Source organism: Lepus europaeus, unplaced genomic scaffold (genome assembly GCF_033115175.1).
Source record: "Lepus europaeus isolate LE1 unplaced genomic scaffold, mLepTim1.pri SCAFFOLD_3_1, whole genome shotgun sequence".
Classification (NCBI taxonomy): Eukaryota; Metazoa; Chordata; class Mammalia; order Lagomorpha; family Leporidae; genus Lepus; species Lepus europaeus.
In genome coordinates this window covers 4,287,843-4,308,177 of record NW_026909276.1, presented here as the reverse complement: position 1 = coordinate 4,308,177, position 20,335 = coordinate 4,287,843, and the positions used below count along the sequence as shown (strand labels likewise).

Below are 20,335 nucleotides of genomic sequence, written 5' to 3'. Positions count from 1 at the left end.
TGAAATAAAACTAGATCAATAAGAAAAAATGCAGGATGGCTTAGGAGAACATAAGAAGTAAGGTCACCAAATCTGGTAGATATTGCTTATAAGCACCTTCATTCTAGCAGAACACTCTCTCTCCCTGTAGCATTGAAAGCCTGCCATCCTGTAATTTGTAACTATCATGATGACTTACAGTACAAAGGCAGAAATATTTTCTAACAAAAACCACCAACATGTCCTGGAATACAAAGCAGACAGACCACTAAGTCAGGACTTACACTGGGGAGAATACAGAAGGAGATTAGGAATTAAGACTATAAATTCTACTGTAACTTAAAAAGACTTACTCTCTAGTCATGATTTGTTTACTTAAGATCATGACTGAGTCTGATTTTGAGCCTGAAAGTGGCGGTTATCACAGCCAAACCATTAAGGCTGCCCAGTTTGTCTCTGACTCCCTGAGAACAGTCAGGCTGGCAGAAAAGAGAGTTGGATAGTAATCAGATGAAACCACCATTCCCATCAGTGGAACTCAGGAGAATGCCTATGATAGAGAATACCATTAACAATTGAATGGGGAAGAATCATTCCTGCTTTGACTCTGATTTCATTAGTATAGAGATACTGGTTCCATGAGAGAGCCCAATATAATCAAGTGGTGGGCTAACATGGTGAAGCTGGAACCTAAGCATGGGACCCTGGGATTTTTTTCCAAGGTCCAAGCAGAGGTTGTAGTAATAATATGTCTAATAAGGGGGAGAAAGTGAGTGAAAAGCAACAGTTGGTTTTTCTATGCACTGAGCTGATAGCACCAGGTTCTGTCGATTACCTGAGGTTTCTTTACTTTAATGATACAGGACTACAACACCAGCATGGGCCCCCAGTGTGCAGGGTTCCTTAAGTTGATGCAGCACAAAACAAGTCACCTTACAGTGAAACTGAGGAGAAAAACAGGTCAATAAATAATTCTAGGCAAAGGGTAATGTTGAAACAAGAAGTACAGTTACACATGCACACATCCCTGCATGTGCTAACACATGCATATCCCAGGCACACATTAAGGACACAACCAGCCCTCTGGGAGCCCCTTCTGGGAGCTCAGAGACAAAATTTTGTATTTATTGCAGTTTACAAACTTGTAAGACTTCAAAATAACAGGAAAAGATCTGCTAAACTTTCTGTATAAAGGAATATATATATACACACACATATGTCAGAGTCTTGGAGGGTTTTGTTAATACTAACTGCATACATTGGCTTTTCTCTTCACTTGATACTGGACATAGAGTCAGTTGCTTAGAATTCTCATCAAAAGGAAAATGAAGCCAAGCAAAATGGCAATGCCTACCATCTTCTCCTTCTTTCCCTATCACAGATGTAAATCCTTCCAGGTAGTCTTTCCAGTTCATTGAAGCCAGGAAAGAAGGAGGATGTCTCTTCTGGAGAGTGGCTGATTTCAAAGGTAACAAAGGATAAGGAAAACAAAGAACAAACCTCTTGGCTGACGCTGCAGCTCACTAGGCTAATACTCTGCCTGTGGCGCCGGCACCCCAGGTTCTAGTCCTGGTCGGGGTGACAGATTCTGTCCTGGTTGCTCTTCTTCCAGTCTAGCTCTCTGTGGCCTGGGAAGGCAGTGGACAATGGCCCAAGTGCTTGGGCCCTGCACCCACTTGGGAGACCAGGAGAAGCACCTGGCTCCTGGTTTCGGATTGGCGTGATGCGCAGGCTGCCATTTGGGGGGTGAACCAATGGAAAAAGGAAGACTTTTCTCTCTGTCTCTCTCTCTCACTGTCCACTCTGCCTGTCAAAAAAAAAGAACAAACCTCTAATGACTTTGACTAAAAATTAAAATGGTACTTTTACACTTGGCAAGTCTAAAGTGCTTTTATTTGTTTTTTGATAGGAAGGAAGTAAATATAGACTAATGACTAAAAGAAACCTCCATATTGGGAGATTAATTCCAAACCTGACTATAATCCTCAATCTTCAGACCTAACCTTTTGTTAGGTCAATTATGTTTTCAATCACGTTTTGTGGAACTATAAAGTGATAGGGATGGGCGGGACTGTTTATTTTTAGCACACTATGCAGTAATAAAGGGCCTTCAGTTTTAATCATATTTAATCATATTTTTAAAATTACTATCAGGTTCTACTTGGATTGTACTTAAAGTGGCCACATAATTTATCATTTTCACTGCAACAATTTTAAGAATGAAAGAGATCCATGATAATAATTATGTTGGAATCAGAGTCATAAATTAGTATTGTGTGAGGAAAACACTTATATTAATTCCCTAATTAGCATTATTGGCAGAAGGATATTTGTTCCTGCATATCTTCAAAATCTATGGTGATCTAGTGGCTAGTTACCTATGAAGTACAAAATACTAATATATTCATTAATAATTTTACTTGCCATCAGTTCTTTGTGATCTGCAATTAAATATATGAGGGAAATGCTATTTGAATGACCTTTTTAAAACATTTATTTATGTATTCGAAAGTCAGAGTTACACAGAGGGAGTAGGAGAGGCAGAGATAGAATCTTCTATCTGCTGGTTTATTCCCCCATTGGATAAAATGGCTGGAGGTGCACTGATCTGAAGCCAGGAGCCAGGAGCTTCTTCCAGGTATCCTATGTGGATGCAGGAGCCCAAGGACTTAAGCCATCTTCTACTGCTTTCCAAGGCTATAGCAGGGAGCTGTATCTGAAGTGGAGCAGTCAGGACTATAACTGGTGCCTATATGGGATGCTGCATTGAAGGTGGCATCTTTACCCACTACACCACAGCGCCAGACTCAAATATATGCCATTTCATTTCTAAAATGGTAGACGTCTCTGACTGCATATATCAACTCAAATTACACTTTAGTAACTTCTAAACTATAGATTGAGAAGTATGTCTGAGATAACACAGCATTTAAATGGTGGAGTCAGGTCCAGAAAACAGGAAACCAACTTCCTAAACCTAGTGTTCTTTCTCCTGCCTCATGGAAGGTCACTTATTTCTTTCTTTGACCTTAAATCTCCTAGAAAGAATTGCTTGTATTGTTGCAGAACATCACCACAGTAATCTGTGTTAAAACATTTTGTATTTATAGTCTTTGAAAAATTGCTTTCTATATTTGGAGAACTCAAAAACATGTGGAATTGATCAAAGTTCTGCCACAAGGTTCAAGTGGAATGTCGAGGAAACTATTTTTTTTCTTAATGAAAATAGGACTGGGAATGGTAGAGGGAGGAGGGGGTGGGGTGAGAGTTGAGGTGAGAGGGTGGGTATGTTTGGAAGAATAACTACATTCCTAAAGTTGTACTTATGAAATTTGAACTCATTATAAAAAAGATTTTTTGGGGGAAAAATGCAAAATTGAAGCTTCAATCTCTACAATGATTAAATTTAATATCAAACAACCTAAAATATTGAACAAACTCAGTAAAACTGTGAAACTAATGAAAGTCTGAGTCCTGATTGCACATATAGGATCATAGCTTTTTTTTTTTTTTTTGACAGGCAGAGTGGACAGTGAGAGAGAGAGACAGAATGAAAGGTCTTCCTTTGCCATTGGTTCACCCTCCAATGGCCACAGCGGTCAGTGCACTGCGGCCAGCTCACCACACTGAACTGAAGGCAGGAGCCAGGTACTTCTCCTGGTCTCCCATGCACGTGCATGGCCCAAGCACTTGGGCCATCTTCCACTGCACTCCCGGGCCACAGCAGAGAGCTGGCCTGGAAGAGGGGCAACCGGGACAGAATCCGGCGCCCCGACCGGGACTAGAACCCGGTGTGCCAGCACCGCTAGGTGGAGGATTAGCCTGTTGAGCCATGGCACCGGCCCAGGATCATAGCTTTTTAGGTTTATTTGCAGATAGTGTGATCCATGTGACTGTAAGAGATTATATCAACTTGCCCCAAGTTTAATCTTTCCCTCTGTCTGTTTATAACCTGTTGCTTATGGAATTGTCTTCTAGCACAAAACACAGGCTCTAGAACCCAGTGAGTCACCTCAATTTTTTTATTCAATAAACTATTCAGTCACTAATAAATATAGGCTATAGGTTAATGAAAAGAGAGTAAGTGTATTCATTCTATGGTGTAAATGAGTTTCCAGAATAAGTGATCCTTGACAAACTATCTCACACAGTCTGATTGCTACAACAGCAGGAATAAACTCAGTGTAAGTGCTGAGTACATTGCCCATGAAGCTGTCCCACCATTGAGCTCTCATCAGGTCAGGGAAATTAGCAGCATGGATATTGTTAGAGATATCTGGACACTTAATCTGCTTCTTCCTCCCCAGGTGGATATATTGACTTGATATTAAGAGTTCCATTCGAGAACTAAGAAGGACATGTATGTCAACATGTTCTTAAACAGAAGTGCAAAGACTATTATCAACAATCTGAAGAGAGATGGAAATGCCAATAATAAAACCTGTCGGAGGATGCTGGCACTGAGCCTTGCAGACCAGTGAGTCCCTATCAGTGACAGCAGGTTCTTCCGACAGGTGAGAACATAAGAAAATTATGTGAGGTGGATTACTGTATTGAAACATAAAGAATTGCATAAATCAAATGATATTGACCCACAAGAAGTCAAATTCATATGCTTCCAATAAAACTGTTTCAGCCTCATTGCCCAGATAGTGAGTTTAATCTGATGTGTATAGAGGGATTAGGTTTCCTGAAAAATCTTAACCCTGCTGAAACACCATATCCATTTCTTTTTCATCTTTTGTTCAATGAAGGGTTGATATAAACTAATTCACAAACTTAAAAGTAAAATAGACTAAGATACCAGAACAGAGCTTAGCAATCATTTTCTACATTAGGTGTGTGGGTCTATCTGCCTGTGTTATGATTTCTCACTCTGCCATAGTAACCTGAAATCAGCCATAATTAGTCCTAAGCAATACATAAATAGGTGTGCAATGTTCTGTTCTGATAAAACTTTATTAATAAAATAGGTGCTAGTCAGATCTAAGCTACAGGCCACTGTTTGCCAACCCCTAAATTAGAGTTTACATGATTCAGCAATAGAGAGCAGATACATCATCAAACATGTGGGGAAACGTAACATTTGGTTGTGACAGAGGAGTTAGATAATAAAAAAATGTGGGAATATAGATAAAGGGGAAAAAGTGAGTGGGAGTAATTATCATCAAATTCTAATGAATACAAATGTTCAAACCTAATAACTACCTTCAATAATCACACAGATGCTTAGTTACAGCTTACAAACTTACAAACGGACAGTCACCCTCATTTTAAAAGGTCACCTACATCAAAGATGAAAGAACCAAGATGCTTGGATGCTTGTGTTAGAGTGTTCTCACATATTGCTTTGTTCCTAAAGTTGTACCTTCCCACCACAGGAGGGGTTCTCTGCCATCTTGAGGAATAGGAAAAACAATATGCCCTGGGAGTGAGAAACCCTCAAGTAGAGTCCTACACTTAGGAACGGAAGATAATTTTCTAGTCCATGATTCCAAGTTTCCATGTAAAAAATGAAGGGGTTAATTAATTGCCATAGTTTCTCTCAGCTCATATACACTACTGTTTGGTAGTCTGTCTCTCTTTCTTGTTCCAGGAATCCTATATGAGAAAAGCAACACTAAATTAGGATAATTCCCACTTCCAAATAGGAACTCAAGCAATGAAATTCTTTTCGTTTTTTGATAAAACATAAGCCCACATTGTTTTATTGCTTCCCAAACATATTATCTGCTGGCACCAGGAAGAACATAGCCACAATCTCTTTACTGTGTAGGGAGAAATTCTGCTGGAAGCCTGGGACATTATGACAAGAGACAGAATTTAAAACCACATTAGTCACAGCACACATTGGCCCTCCTGAAGTTCAACTAAGGGAATAAGGACAGAATTGCCACCCAGCACTAGAGATGATTAGAACTCCAAATGTCACATTCAGAAAACTTGCACCAGGATCCTTGTGTCATGCAATGAATTTCCATTGTTGAGCCAATTGGAGTGACAGAGAGGGGGCACTAGAATTTTCTACACTACTCAGCCACAGAACTTTCTTTCTTTAAAAAGATTTATTTATTTGAAAGGCAGAGTTACTGAGAGGCAGAGGCAGAGGAAGAGAACTTTCATCCATTGGTTCTCTCCCCAAATGGCCAATAGCTCAAACTTGGCTGATCTCCCACATGGGTACAGGGTTCCAAGAACTTGGGCCATCTTCTACTACTTTCCCAGGCCATAGAAAGAGCTGGATCAGAAGTAGAGCACCTGGGTCTCAAATGGGTACTCATAATGTATACCAGCACTTCAGGCATTGCCACTATACCATAGCACCATCCCTAGAACTTTCTTGAAAATAATAAATGTAAGCAAAGGAAAAGTTGTTTTTGATCCATATGGTCCTATATACACTGAGACTTCAAGAAGTTCATAGAAAAAAATGGACTTATTTTGGTGCAAAATTTTTGAAATCCATGCATAGCTTGTACTTCATTCTATTTGAGCACTACTGCTAGGTAAAATGGTGCTGTTTCTGGTCAAAAGCTAGGAGAATCTTCCAGGTATCCCATGTGGGTATAGGGGCCCAAGCACTTCAGCCAAGCTCTGCAACTTTCCCAGGCACATTAGCAGGGGGACAGATCAGAAATGGAATAACTGGGACTCAAATGGGCACCCATATGAAATGTCAACAATACAGGAGATGTCTTTACATGCTGTACCACAGTGTCAGCCCCCACTTTTTATACATTTTATATTTCATCTCTAAAATGTTCATTATAAGTTTAATCATGGGGTGGCACTGTGGCATAGCAGGTAAAGCTGATACCTGCAGTGATGGCATCCCATATGGGCACCAGTTCGAGTCCCAGCTGCTCCACTTACAATCCAGCTCACGGCAATAGCCGGGAAAAGCAGTAGAATATAGCCCAAGTACTTGGGCCCCTGCATCCATGTGGGAGACCTGGAAGAAGCTCCTGGCTCCTGACCTTGGATCAGCACAGTTCCAGCTGTTGTAGCCAAATGGGAAGTGAACCAGCAGATGGAAGACCCCCTTTCTCTCTGCCTCTGCTTCTCTGTCTGTGTAACTCTCTCTGTGTAACCCCTGTGATTTGGTGCTTATTAATGTAAGAGGAATTTTTCCACTTTGATTAGCAGTTTTTGAACTGGCTATATTGTCTATTGAGTTTAATTATTATACACTTTATGTGATTTTTTTAAACTTTTATTTAATGAATATAAATTTCCAGTGTACAGCTTATGGATTACAATGGCTTCCCCCTCCCATAACTTCCCTCCCACCCACAACCCTACCCTCTCCCGCTCCCTATCCCCTTCCATTCACATCAAGATTCATTTTCAATTCTCTTTATATACAGAAGATCAATTTAGTATAAAGGTTTCAACAGTTGGCACCCACATAGAAACACAAAGTGAAACATACTGTTTGAGTACTAGTTATAGCATTAAATCAAAATGTACAGTACATTAAGGACAGAGATCCCACTTGAGGAGCAAGTGCACAGTGACTCCTGTTGTTGACCCAACAAATGGACACTCTAGTTTATGGTGCCAGTAACCACCCTAGGCTGTCGTCATGAGTTGCCAAGGCTATGGAAGCCTTCCAAGTTTGCCGACTCTGATCATATTTAGACAAGGTCATAAAAGACAGGGTGAGGATAGTAACCAATGATCCTAAGAGTGGCATTAACTTGGTCTGAACAATTATACAGCATTAAGTGGGGAAGAGGACCATCAGTACACACAGGTTGGGAGTCGAGTCATTGGTGGTAGAGTAGAGGTTATGATTACAAAGGAATGAGGCCCGAGTGCACTAGACAGGGTCTAGAACAAAGGACAGAGTCATTATTAGAGGAGCTAAGAAAGGTGCTGTCTAAGCTACAATTAAGTTTTCTGATTGAGAGGCAAATAGAACCTGATAGAAGGGGCTTGATAATAATCTGGTGGGCTTTAGGCCTTGTAAGTTAAGAGGCCCAGACCTATCTATCTCTTCACATGGGGTATATCCTAAGGGAGTGTGAACCTCCTAGGGGAAGGCACTCTGTTGACTTTCATTACTTGGCTGGCCTGGGAGGAGAGCTGGCCAGGTAAAGGCAGGTGGCATCTCTAACAAGAAATTTACAGTTCTGCCTGCAATGTTGCTCACCCTACTTGACCATCCCCTCAGCTGCAGTGGTCACTTTGGAAGTTGGGCTGAGTGAAGGGCTTTTCAGCTTAGAGCCAATAAGATCTGTGGCTCTGACCTGGGCATCCTTTGACTCCAGGGCAGGTCCATTTCCAGTGATCCAACTCTTGGCAGAGCTGCCTTGGCTCTTCACAAGTTGACTTCTGCTGAAGCCCAGGCTTACCACATTGAAAGCCACTGCAGTGGACTGGTCTGTTGGGTCTCCTGGAGGGCAGATCACTGTACAGATCAGCCATTAATAGGCCTGCCACCCATTGCATCTGATGCCTAGTTTTCTTTTCCTCCTGGTTTGTGTTAAAGCAGACCAGAGGATGCAAGTCAAGGGAGTTCCCAAGTCCCATCTCTAATATTCGGTGGCCTAAACTACAAGTCTATAGTCACAGGCATGTTCTGTAGTAGTTTTCCTAAGGTAGAAAATACCCTTGGCCGGCGCCGTGGCTCAACAGGCTAATCCTCCGCCTTGCGGCGCCAGCACACCGGGTTCTAGTATCGGTCGGGGCACCGATCCTGTCCCGGTTGCCCCTCTTCCAGGCCAGCTCTCTGCTGTGGCCAGGGAGTGCAGTGGAGGATGGCCCAAGTGTTTGGGCTCTGCACCCCAGGGGAGACCAGGATAAACACCTGGCTCCTGCCATCGGAACAGCACGGTGCGCCGGCCGCAGTGCGCTACCGCGGAGGCCATTGGAGGGTGAACCAACGGCAAAAGGAAGACCTTTCTCTCTGTCTCTCTCTCACTGTCCACTCTGCCTGTCAAAAATAAAAAAAAAATAAAAAAAAAGAAAAAAAAAGAAAATGCCCATGAGGATAATTATATTCTCACTTTAAAACTTTCTTTCCCTTTGGTCTGAAAGGGAGGTTTGTTCTACTTACTGTATACTTCACTGATGTCAAAGTAAATCTAGCTATTAGATTATTACTTAAGTTCTTATTTTGGCTATGCTATTACAGAAAAATGTTAGCCATCTCTTTTATAAGGTCTAAAGATTAAATTGTGCGTCCTACAGATTCCTTCAGAATAGAATTAGTTTCCTACCTTGAAGAGAATAGAGAAATGAAAGAATAAGTTGGGCTTAGAATAGAGAAATGAGGGAGCAAGTCCTAGATCGCTTGCTGACAATAGCAATATTACATGAATACTTAGCAAACCGTTTCAACCATGAGATAACAACTTAAGAAAACATTTACCAGAAGGTCCAATGCCTTCTATAAATTTTAAGAATCATGTATTTGAAAACACCTCTTAAATATCTAACATGGTGTAGTTTGTTTAACCAGTAAACTTAAGCACAACCATATAAAATGATTTTAGTTTCTTTCCACCAACAAGTTTAAAACATATGATGCAGAGATTCAGGTCACACAAATTAAAATGTATCTTTGATTGATTTTAGCAGCTTAAATTTATGGACAATCTTATCTATAAGCCATTTAAAATAAAACTCTTAATAAAATTTCCCCATGTGAACATACAATATATACACACATATAACATAGCATAATAGACCAATATAACAATTTTAATACTAGCTTTTAAAATCTTTAACTCTTTTTGTAGATTGCCAATTGATTTCAATTGCTTTTTGTTTTTAGTAACCTCAGTTAACCATACTTTCTCTCAGTTGGTACTGTGAATACATTATTGGCTTCATCTGTTTGCAGAGCCATCCCCAAGTACTGAATACAATAGAAGTGGCTGGAAAAAGTCCATAGGAACCTATAGGAGGACAGCTAAACACAGAACCAACAACACATTAGTTTTATGAGCAGCAAATCATATATAACTGTGGATGACAAAAGACTTTAAGTCGCCATGTTTAAAATTATAAACTCATCAACCAACAAGAGGCACTTGTTTACTTCACAGTATTTTTGAAAGCACCTGTAGGATTTCACAAGTATTTAACCCTTTAGGCCTCTGGGGCTTTCTCATTAAGATAACTATCATGTCTAGTAACACAAGATCATTAGACTTTTTAATTCTCAAACATTTGTATTAATAGCATTTTCCATTATAGAAACTTAAAGTCTGGTACCACATCACAGCTTCACAGTACTTCTAATATAATCCAAATAGCCTGATGAGTTGGTGTCTCTATAAGATGAGAGACATAGGTCCTTTGATTTTTTCAGTTGGGCCCTAACTGGAAAAACCAAAGTCCAGGATTTACTGGAAATTTTAGAGACCAGATTGTTTGGAACTTTGATTTTTTGAATGCCTGTCAAGAATGCCAAGAAGGCTCAAAATCCAAAATATCTGGTTGAAATAAGATTCCTTAAAATCATGACATAACATAGACCAAATTTGATCTTGTTACAAGGTGATTATTCAAATCTTTGAAAATAAGCACATATTTAAATAACCCATAGCTCTTAATAAAAATTCAACTGTTTTTGAACAATTAGAATTTATCAACATGAAGAGAACATAATAGATTACTTTAACACATTGCTTTAACAGAGCATCAGAGTTTAATTCTGTGTCAAAGAGAAATTGAGCTTCCTGTGATCTTTTGCTCTGAGGTTTCCTTCCTTTACCTTCTTTCATATTGGTGACCATGTTTCTGTGTTTCTGTGTGTAACACATCTTTATGCATCTTTTGCAGGGCAGGACGAGTGGCAACAAATTCTTTCAGTTTCTGTTTGCTATGAAAAGTCTTAATTTCCCCTCATTCACAAATGAGAGCTTTGCAGGATATAATATTCTGGGCTGGCAGTTTTTCTCTCTTAGTACCTGGGCTATGTCTCGCCATTCCCTTCTAGCTTGTAGGGTTTCTGATGAGAAGTCTGCTGTGAGTTAATTGGAGATCCTCTGAGAGTAATCTGACGTTTCTCTCTTGCACCTTTTAGAATCTTTTCTTTATGTTTCACTGTGGTGAGTTTGATTACAATGTGTCATGGTGAGGATCTCTTTTGGTCATGTTTATTAGGGGTTCTATAAGCTTCCTGTACTAAGATGTCTCTGTCCTTCTCCAAACCTGGGAAATTTTCTGCTAGTATCTCACTGAAAATGCCTTCTAATCCTTTCTCCCTCTCCATGCCTTCAGGAACTCTTAGAACCCGAATGTTAGGTATTTTAATAGTATCCTGTAGATTCCCAACAATATTCTTTAGATTTCTAATTTTCTCTTCTTTTCTTTGGTTTGCCTGTTTCCTTTCCTGTTCTCTGTCTTCTAAGCCTGATATTCTCTCTTCTGCTTTTCCCATTCTGTTTTTAAGGCTCTCTAATGTGTTTGTCATTTGATCTATTGAATTCTTCATTTCATTATGATTTCTCGTCACTATCAGAGTTTCTTGTTCCACTAGTTGTTTCATTTCATTTTGATTCCTCCTTAATATTTCATTTTCACGAGAGAGATTTTCTATCTTGTCCATTAAGGATTTCTGTAGTTCAAGAATTTGTTTTTGAGAACTTCTTAATGTTCTTATCAATTTTTGAGATCTGCTTCTTGCATTTCTTTGATCTCATCATCTTCATAACCTTGAATTGGGGTGTCTTTTTCATTTGGGGGCATCATATTGTCTTCCTTGTTCTTGTTATCTCGGTTTTTGCGTTTGTTGTATGGCATGTTGGAGATATTTGGTTTCTTCACTGTGGTGTTTTTTCTTGTTACACTATGGCTCTATATTAAGTGGACTGTCTGCTTTCGGTGGAGCCTTAGAGGCTTGAGATGAGTGTGGACTGAGAGCTCTGTTTGGTTCCTTAGGGTTGAGGGTGTGTTAAAGATGACACTGCCAGGTTAGGCTTGGTAAATCTCTCTCTCTTTCTTTCTTTCTTTCTTTCTTTCTTTCTTTCTTTCTTTCTTTCTTTCTTTCTTTCTTTTCTTTTTTTTGATTCAAAAGGGAAGTAATTCCACACAGCTGAACGTAATTGGAGGTAGTTAGCAGGCAAATGATATACCACAGGAGCCAGAGATTGGAAGCTCTTTCCCAAGGACCACACATGGAATCTCTGCTGCCCTCGGTGTGGGCTCCAATTCTCCTGCAGTCTCCCACTGGGTTGCCAAGTTAGATCCTAATCTCTTGTTATTTCACCCCTCCCCCCAGAGTCAAGTTTTTCTGCTAGGCTCAGGGCTGGTGCAGACCTGAGGTCGCCCTGCTTATGAAGTATGTCCAAAATGGCGCCTGCTCTTTGTCTTGCTCGCCTTTGAGGGTTGAGCAGAGAGAGAGAAACTTGTGTCCATATCGGTCACTTTTTTTTTTTCCTCTCTCTCTTCTAGTTAGCCTGGTGAACTTTTCCCCACGGAGTTTCAACCCTCGTTCCCTCTAGTCTCCTCTTTCTGCTTGCCCGCTGGTGTCTCGGGCTATTGAGGTTCGGCTCACCTCGCGTTCCAGCGCTGGTGCATTGAGTCTGCCGCTGGTGTCCCGAACTTGGGCTCCCACGCTCTCCACGCAGGTCCACTGTGAATCACTAGTTCTGGAAGAGTTTCCTCTGCTGTTTCTTCCCCTACTCTTCCTTGACCCTGCAGTATCTCCACTATTATTAACCTGTTTCTTGCCGAACTATCAATGTGCTCCCTTCCTATTCTGCCATCTTGCCTTCACCCTAATTATTATACACTTTATGTGATTAATTGAAAACTTGCAAATATGTTGATGCTCATATTGTCCACAACATGTTCCACCACCAGGGATTCACTGAGATACATCCATGAATTATTACTCCTCAACAGAGCATTGAGTTCTCCATTTTAGTGATGTTTATGATTGGAATATGTTAATTACAGCATGTTTTATCATATTAAGATTATTTATGCTCTATGCAGAAACATTTTGCTACCAGCAATCAATTAAAAATAGAGTATTTGAAAGGGGAATAAGTAGTAAGTTTAGAGTGTAGGTTTCTTAGGAAGTTTGACACTGTTAGCACAATTCCAGCAGAGTATATAAACAGTCTAGGACATCATGTACAGGACTTGTTCTCTTCTGAATCAGATGACTTGCTAGAGTTGTATAGCATAACTCAGATCCTTGAAATTCAGATAGACAACTGCACCAATGAATACTGACTTATAGTTTAATGTATATGTTAAGCACTTTTAGTTGTAATATTTATATTGCACATTTTTATGATCATCCTGTTTCTAGGACATAACACACTTTATGCACATTGTTATATGCAATAAGGACAAAACTGTATATTAAACTTTAATTTTTGGTTATATAAATTTGTCCTAGATGAGCATAAAGCTTCGAAATGATTCAGCTAGCTACAATTGTGATAATGCACACCCATGAAAGTTAGTTTACATCTCAGATTAATCTGAAATTAATAACTGACTATAAAGCATTTTAACATAACTATGATTTTAATGTTGATAATATTAACTGAACAGGTGGTTATGGGGGTAAAGCAAGAAAGGCTATTAAAAAAAGACTAAATTATGATAGTACTCCAATGAAGCCTTATAATATACTCACATAATCCTGATGATAGTATAACCTGCTATGCTCTTTTCTCTTGAGGGAAATGGTCTTTGGCTGGTAGAATTAACTATACTCTCTTGCCTAACTAGTCCCCAGACAATGGACTTTCTAAAATTGCTCAAATTGTGGCCATTCTTAATTTGTGAACTTATGTCAATATAGTATTATAATATCACATATGTCTTAGGGATAGAAAGGAGTTTGCTACCCAGAAATAGATTTCATTTTGGGATTTCACTGCATCTACTCTTCCTAACAGTAGCTTTCAAGACCAAATAATCTTTTCATGCTAATGGGCCCAGCTATGAGAAAAAGTGCTCTGTCTCAAAAGAAATAGTTGCAAGGCCTAGCCAATATGTATTATCAGGAGTGGCAGAGTGTGCATGAGACTGAGTCTGGAGGGTAGAGGAAAAAAGTTAGAAAAGGGAGGATTTCTCAATGTGAGAACACTCATCCACAACAAAGGTTTTAACCCATTATCAAAGGTCCCAAAAGGTGATGGTAATACTAGGATGACATTTGAAAACTTGAACCAAAAACACTCCATGTTAAGGGAGGTGGAAATACCTGAATTTCTGTGATAGAGAAAGAAACAATCAAAATCTCACAGGAATTATGGTACAGTTCCTAAATTGAGACAGCTGAAAATGTCATAAAATGACTATGTTCTACAAGAGGCCCAAAGACATTCCATTTACAAAAGCAATAAAATTGGCCAGTGCTGTTGCTCAATAGGCTAATTCTCCACCTGTGGCGCCGGCACACTGGGTTCTAGTTCCGGTCGGGGTGCCGGATTCTGTCCCAGTTGCCCCTCTTCCAGGCCAGCTCTCTGCTGTGGCCTGGGAGTGTAGTGGAGGATGGCCCAAGTGCTTGGGCCCTGCACCTGCATGGAAGACCAGGAGAAGCACCTGGCTCCTGGCTTCAGATCAGCGTGGTGCGCTGGCCGCAGCGTGCCAGCCACAGTGGCCATTGGAGGGTGAACCAACAGTAAAGGAAGACCTTTCTCTCTGTCTCTCTCACTGTCCACTCTGCCTGTCAAAAAAAGGCAATAAAATTGGTGTTGGTGAGAATGGCACTGTTACTGCTGAGAATCACAGAGGTGGATATTTTCTGTGGGTCATTCCTCATGGTAGGGAACATCATAAACACTGGGAACTCAAACAGCAATTTGAATGTTAAGATTCCAAAATAATAGTGACTATGGTAGAAAACAGTGCTCTAGTCCAAGGTAAGTTTTTAAAGAGTCTACTGGTTCCCCTAACCCAACATGGTTAACCTCTTTGCTCTCAAATTGTAAAATGGAGGCAAAATACTTGGTAATGGGAAGGACCACAACATTGGTTCTGTGGCCTCCAGTGTTAAGAGTAGCTACAAATGAAACCCTCTAACCATCCTTCCAACTATACCTAAGTCAGAATCTATGTTACATGTCAGAAGCAATGGATATTAGATAATATTATCAATTTTGAAAGTTGGTAAATGATACTGGGTTTATATTTTAAATAGTATTATCTGTTTGAGGTCTTCTCTTAAAAATAAATGAAGCAGGAATCAGAGATTGTGAACTCCATCATATCTAGATTTAATTCAACAGTTTAGATAGGTAAAATCAGACAAATACTGGAGAATGATGTTAGACTATCACAAATTCAATGCATGCCAAGGATCAGAAATGGTAAATGAGAAGTGAGGAGGAACAATGCCAGATTTCATGGGAAAACATGGGTCCTGCATTAATAATGTTGACCATGAAATTATCCTAAGTCTGTCAGTGACCCAGCAGGGCTTATGTACTGCAATAATGAATTGAAGAGAGCATGCTCTATAATTCAGTGCCCAATCAGGCCACAATTATCTATGTCATGAGTCAGTAAAAGGTAACTGTCATCCAGAGGAGTGCCTGTGGGGTTTCAGACCTAGTATGCCAGTGGGACTACCACTGGTGACTATCTGGTGATTATATGGGTGGATGAGCCTAATCAGTGTTAAGGAAGATCCAGAGGAACCCATGAGATTTCCCTGAAATGCATCAACTTAGGAGCCTCCTTCAGGACAGCATCAAGTAGAGTTTTCTGCTTTTGTTGTGCATGGACAGATTGGGTACCAGCTGGCGGATAATGGATAAAGGGAAGTCAGGGAGAACATCATGTGGTACACTTAGTAATGTGGCAGAAAGCTGCTGCTGTGAACACTCCTTGAATGCTTGTGCTTGGGGATTTTCCAGGGCAGTGAGATAGTGAGAGCTTAATTTCAGGGGCTATTAGACATCAGAGCCAGGAGATTTGGTTTGACCTGCAACGAGGGTTCTTTTAAAAATAATAGCTAAGTCAGCATTTTGGCATAGCACTTAATATAGCTCCTTGGAGGCCAACATCCTAAGTCTGAGTGCACAGGTTTGAGACCCCACTCTACTACCAATACAGCTTCTTGCTAAAATGTACCCTAGGAGGCAGCAGATGATAGCTCTACAGCTTGGGTCTCTGCTACCCAGACTGAGTTCTGGGATCTTCACTTCAGAATGGCTCAATCCCAGCTGTTGTCAGCATTTGAGGATAGACAGTGGATGAAAGGTGAGGGAATGAATAAAATGAGCTTTTTAAAGTTTTAATAAACCCCCTGGGCCCTTTCTTGTGATAACTAATAGATTACCTAAAAGGCAATGTACCAAAGGGAAATATGAGTTTGAGAACCAATGACTTTGAAAAGCCCTTGTCTTGACTGTTAAGGGAAAGGTCTTTTTATACTATTTTTTGAAATCTTTACTTAACATAAAATATAAATTAAAAATCACTTTGTAATCTAAGTTATGCCTTATATATTTGTGATTGTGAAGGTTATCACAGAACAGAAAATAATTTTGAAACACTTATAAATTTGACTAGCTAAACTTTTTATTTTGAAAGTTCCAATACAGATGACACCCTGTCAAAGTAATGTGTAAGGACCATGATGACATCCCAGTACCAAATTACAGAGTCCTCCTGTCCCCCTAAGACTTGCACCAAAAACTTTGATCCTAATAAAATGCTTTGTTGTTTGCTTGCCTAGTCTCTAACACTATTATTGGCAACAGAAAATGGAGTCAGACCCCCAGAAAGAGGTATGCTGAGAGGTCAAGGTCTACGCACTGAGACCTTGCTTCCAACAAAATCAGAAAACTCAGAGGAATAAGGTCAACTCTTGGAAGAAAAGAGGAACCAAGGACCACATAAGCAACAGCTCCCTGCCTGCATGAACCATCTGGCCACCAGTCCGGATCCTCCCCATTGCACAATTTGAAAAGCCAAGTGACCATAGCCACACAGCTGCCTAAAGACAGCTCCTGGGCTGACAAGTCCCTGCAAGAAAGCACAGGGAGCCTGGAGTCCCAGGTGCCAGTCCAGGCCCCACACTGCAGACCAGAGCAGGGTGAAGGAAGTGAGGAGCTAGTAGTGAGAGGGGGCCCAGAGAGGACCTCTGTGAGCTCTGTTAGTCTTATGAGGCTTTTCCATCAAATTCTGCCGACTTTGCCTTCCCCCACCCCGCACTCCCTGTCCCCCAGACTCACCATTGCCACGTGTCCTAAGGTGAAGGGAGATCAGGAAACGGCAGACTTCGGTTACCTTGGGAGTTTCCCAGCCATGGAACCTTCTCCCTGGACCTCTCTTTTCAGCCGAAACTGGAAGACTACTCTGGCGCCAACATCCTGCCTGATTGTGTATTGTTCTCCCAATTGCTCCTGAGTGGACAGTTTGGATAGCTGTGGGCAAGCACAATGTCATAAAGAGCACAGCCAATCAGCATCCTCTGTAGGGCAGACATGTACCTTTAGGGCAGGATAGGTGGGAAAAGCAGGGTTGAGTCCTGGGTTCAGTTTCAAAGCTGTGTCCTCCAGGATGCCACCCTCCCAGCTGAGGGAGGGATTTTCACCTGCTGGTCCTGCCACCTGCTGGGCTCCCTTCTTCCTCCTGGGTCTGTGCTCCTGAGAGGATCCTTCCTGAAGGTTGCAGCAGCCTACTTCAGGTCAGTTACAATTTGGTAGCTGTTTCTCGACTTCTGAGTCTTTTTCTTATGATATATTGACACGTTTTTCTTTTCAGTCATGTGTTTTCATTTTGATTTGAAGAATATTTAAGGATGTCACATATTTTAGTCCTTTTTTCCATTTCTCTTGCAGATTTTCCTTCTAGTCTGCCTATTGCCCTTTAATATTGTTTTCTATTAGTTCCCTGCTGCACTTAGTAATCCAATGGATTTTATATATTTTGTGTATTATGAATATGTTGATCTTTTTTCATCATCAGTTTGTTTTTAGATTTCATGGATCATCTCTGCATATAAACATAATCCAATATATTCTTATTTTGTTGCAAAGAAATTGATCTTTGAGCCATAGAATTTCTTCTTACTGTTATAGCTCTCTTACTCCTGCACTAGAAAGTTGAAGAATGATAGTGCTGGTATTGTGTTCTAGGCTTATTCCCAGGATGGGGGAGGGGGCATCCAATGATCCTGTATTAGTTACATTGTCCATTGTACGTTCCTTTCAGTCTTGATCAGAGTAAGGAAGTCACTGGCTTTTATTTTCTTAATGTTCTGCTAGCAGTTTATTTTTTTCCTAGAATCTGAACGTTATTAATGGTTTACATGATCTTATGATTTTCCTCTTGTAATTTTTACCTATCTGGATGACTTGCCCAAGAACCTTTACTATTGTTGCATTTTTATTACATTTCTCTTGCTATTGACATATTTTCTTATGTAATTTAATTTATTATGTTAATATGTTGCTTAGGATACTTATAGCTTGGCTTATGAAATGGATGCTTTTAAAAAACTTGATTTTTATTTCATGTCCTGGTCAGCATCAATGTTATGCTGATTTTCCAATAGAAATTTTAAAATGTTCTCTGATTTTCTACTTTGTGTAGGTCTGGGAAATGTAGATTTTTTTTTTCCTGAAAAGTTTGGATCATTCTGTAAGGCTGGGCCTGAAAACTTGATTGTGTGTTTTTCTTGGTTGGTTGTTTGGAATCTTCAAAATGTGACTCAAGTTTCTGGGTTTAAAAAGGGGTTTTCCTGTTTTATGTTGTGCTTGTGTTTTGTAAATTTGATTTTCAAAATATGGTGGATTTTCATCTTTTCAGTCAAAATTTATTTTCAAGAATTTCACACATTTCTCCTAGTATCTCTATAAAACAGTGATTCTGTTTCAATTACTCAAACTAGTTATTGGTATTACTTTTGTTTTTCTTTCCTCAATTTTATTACTAATGATTTATTAACTTTGTTAACATTTTTGTTAAAAAAATCATTGGATCCTATTTATGTGTGATACTTTTTGATGCCATTTCATAGATGTTTGTTTTATTTTTCTTGCCTCTGTTAAATATTATTTCATTGTTTTAATTCATTTTTAGACATTTATTTATTTATTTGAAAGGCAGAGGAACAGATAAGCAGAGGCAAAGAGAGAGAGAGAGAGAGAGAGAGAGAGAGAGAGAGAGGTTTTCCATCTGCTGGTTCACTCTCCAGAGGGCCACATACCATACAGCTCTTATGCTACTACAGAATTTGTTGTCAGTTTTTCTTTTTTTTTTTTTACTTTTTGACAGGCAGAGTGGACAGTGAGAGAGAGAGACAGAGAGAAAGGTCTTCCTTTTGCCGTTGGTTCACCCTTCAATGGCCGCCGTGGCTGGCGCACCGCACTGTTCCGAAGGCAGGAGCCAGGTGTTTCTCCTGGTCTCCCATGGGGTGCAGGACCCAAGCACCTGGGCCATCCTCCACTGCACTCCCAGGCCACAGCAGAGAGCTGGCCTGGAAGAGAGGCAACTGGGACAGAATCCGGTGCCCTGACCGGGACTAGAACCCGGTGTGCCGGTGCCGCTAGGCGGAGGATTAGCCTGTTGAGCCACGGCGCTGGCTGTTGTCAGTTTTTCTATTGCTCATCATTTTTAATGTTTTCTAATATCCCATCTTATGTAGACTATATTAAAGATGCACACAAGCATCAAACAAATTCATTCTAGTGTGTATGTGTACACAGCTGTGTGTGTCTCTGTGCATGTCCCCATGCTTGGCAGAGATAATAATAATATGAGAACTTCATTTTCATGCATAAGTGTATATGTAAAACTGAACTATGCAAATCTCATGTCTTTCCATAAACTGTCAAATATATACTTATATTCAAAATCCAGTATTTATTTATTTATTTTTTATTTGACAGGTAGAGTTATAGACAGTGAGAGAGAGAGAGACAGAGAGAATGGTCTTTCTTCCATTGGTTCACTCCACAAATGGCTGCTATGGCTGGTACTGCACAGATCCAAAGCCAGGAGCCAGGTGCTTCTTCCTGGTCTCCCATGTGGGTGCAGGGGCACAAGCACTTGGGCCATCCTCCACTGCCCTCCTGGGCCACAGCAGAGAACTGGACTGGAAGAGGAGCAACTGGGACTAGAACCTGGGGCCCAAATGTGATGCCAGCGTCACAGGCAGAGGATTAACCAAGTGAACCATGGTGCCAGCCCCAAAATCCAATGTTTAAATTGGTTATATTTTGAATATCTATTTTGCACAGTTGTCCATTCAATAAGTGGTTTCTGTTTCCTTGTTGCAGGGAAGGCATTGTTCATGGTTATGGCATTTGTATGTAACATTAGCATTTTGTTTTGAAAAATCTGAAAGGACACTGCAGCAGTACTGATCGTGAATATCTGTGTGATTTCTCAGCTCATTGTCCACCAACTGACTTTCAAGCCA

The 20,335-nt window shown here is 40.3% G+C and overlaps 1 protein-coding gene across 1 annotated transcript in view; it reads left to right on the top strand.

Moving 5' to 3' along the window:
- The first annotated feature begins 362 nt into the window (after nucleotides 1–362).
- The window catches only part of LOC133755099 (phytanoyl-CoA hydroxylase-interacting protein-like), an 83,253-nt gene continuing 63,280 nt past the window's right edge, over nucleotides 363–20,335 (top strand). The window contains exon 1 of the mRNA XM_062185383.1: nucleotides 363–473. Coding sequence (XP_062041367.1) covers nucleotides 363–473 — 111 coding nt within the window. The remainder of the gene's footprint in view (nucleotides 474–20,335) is intronic.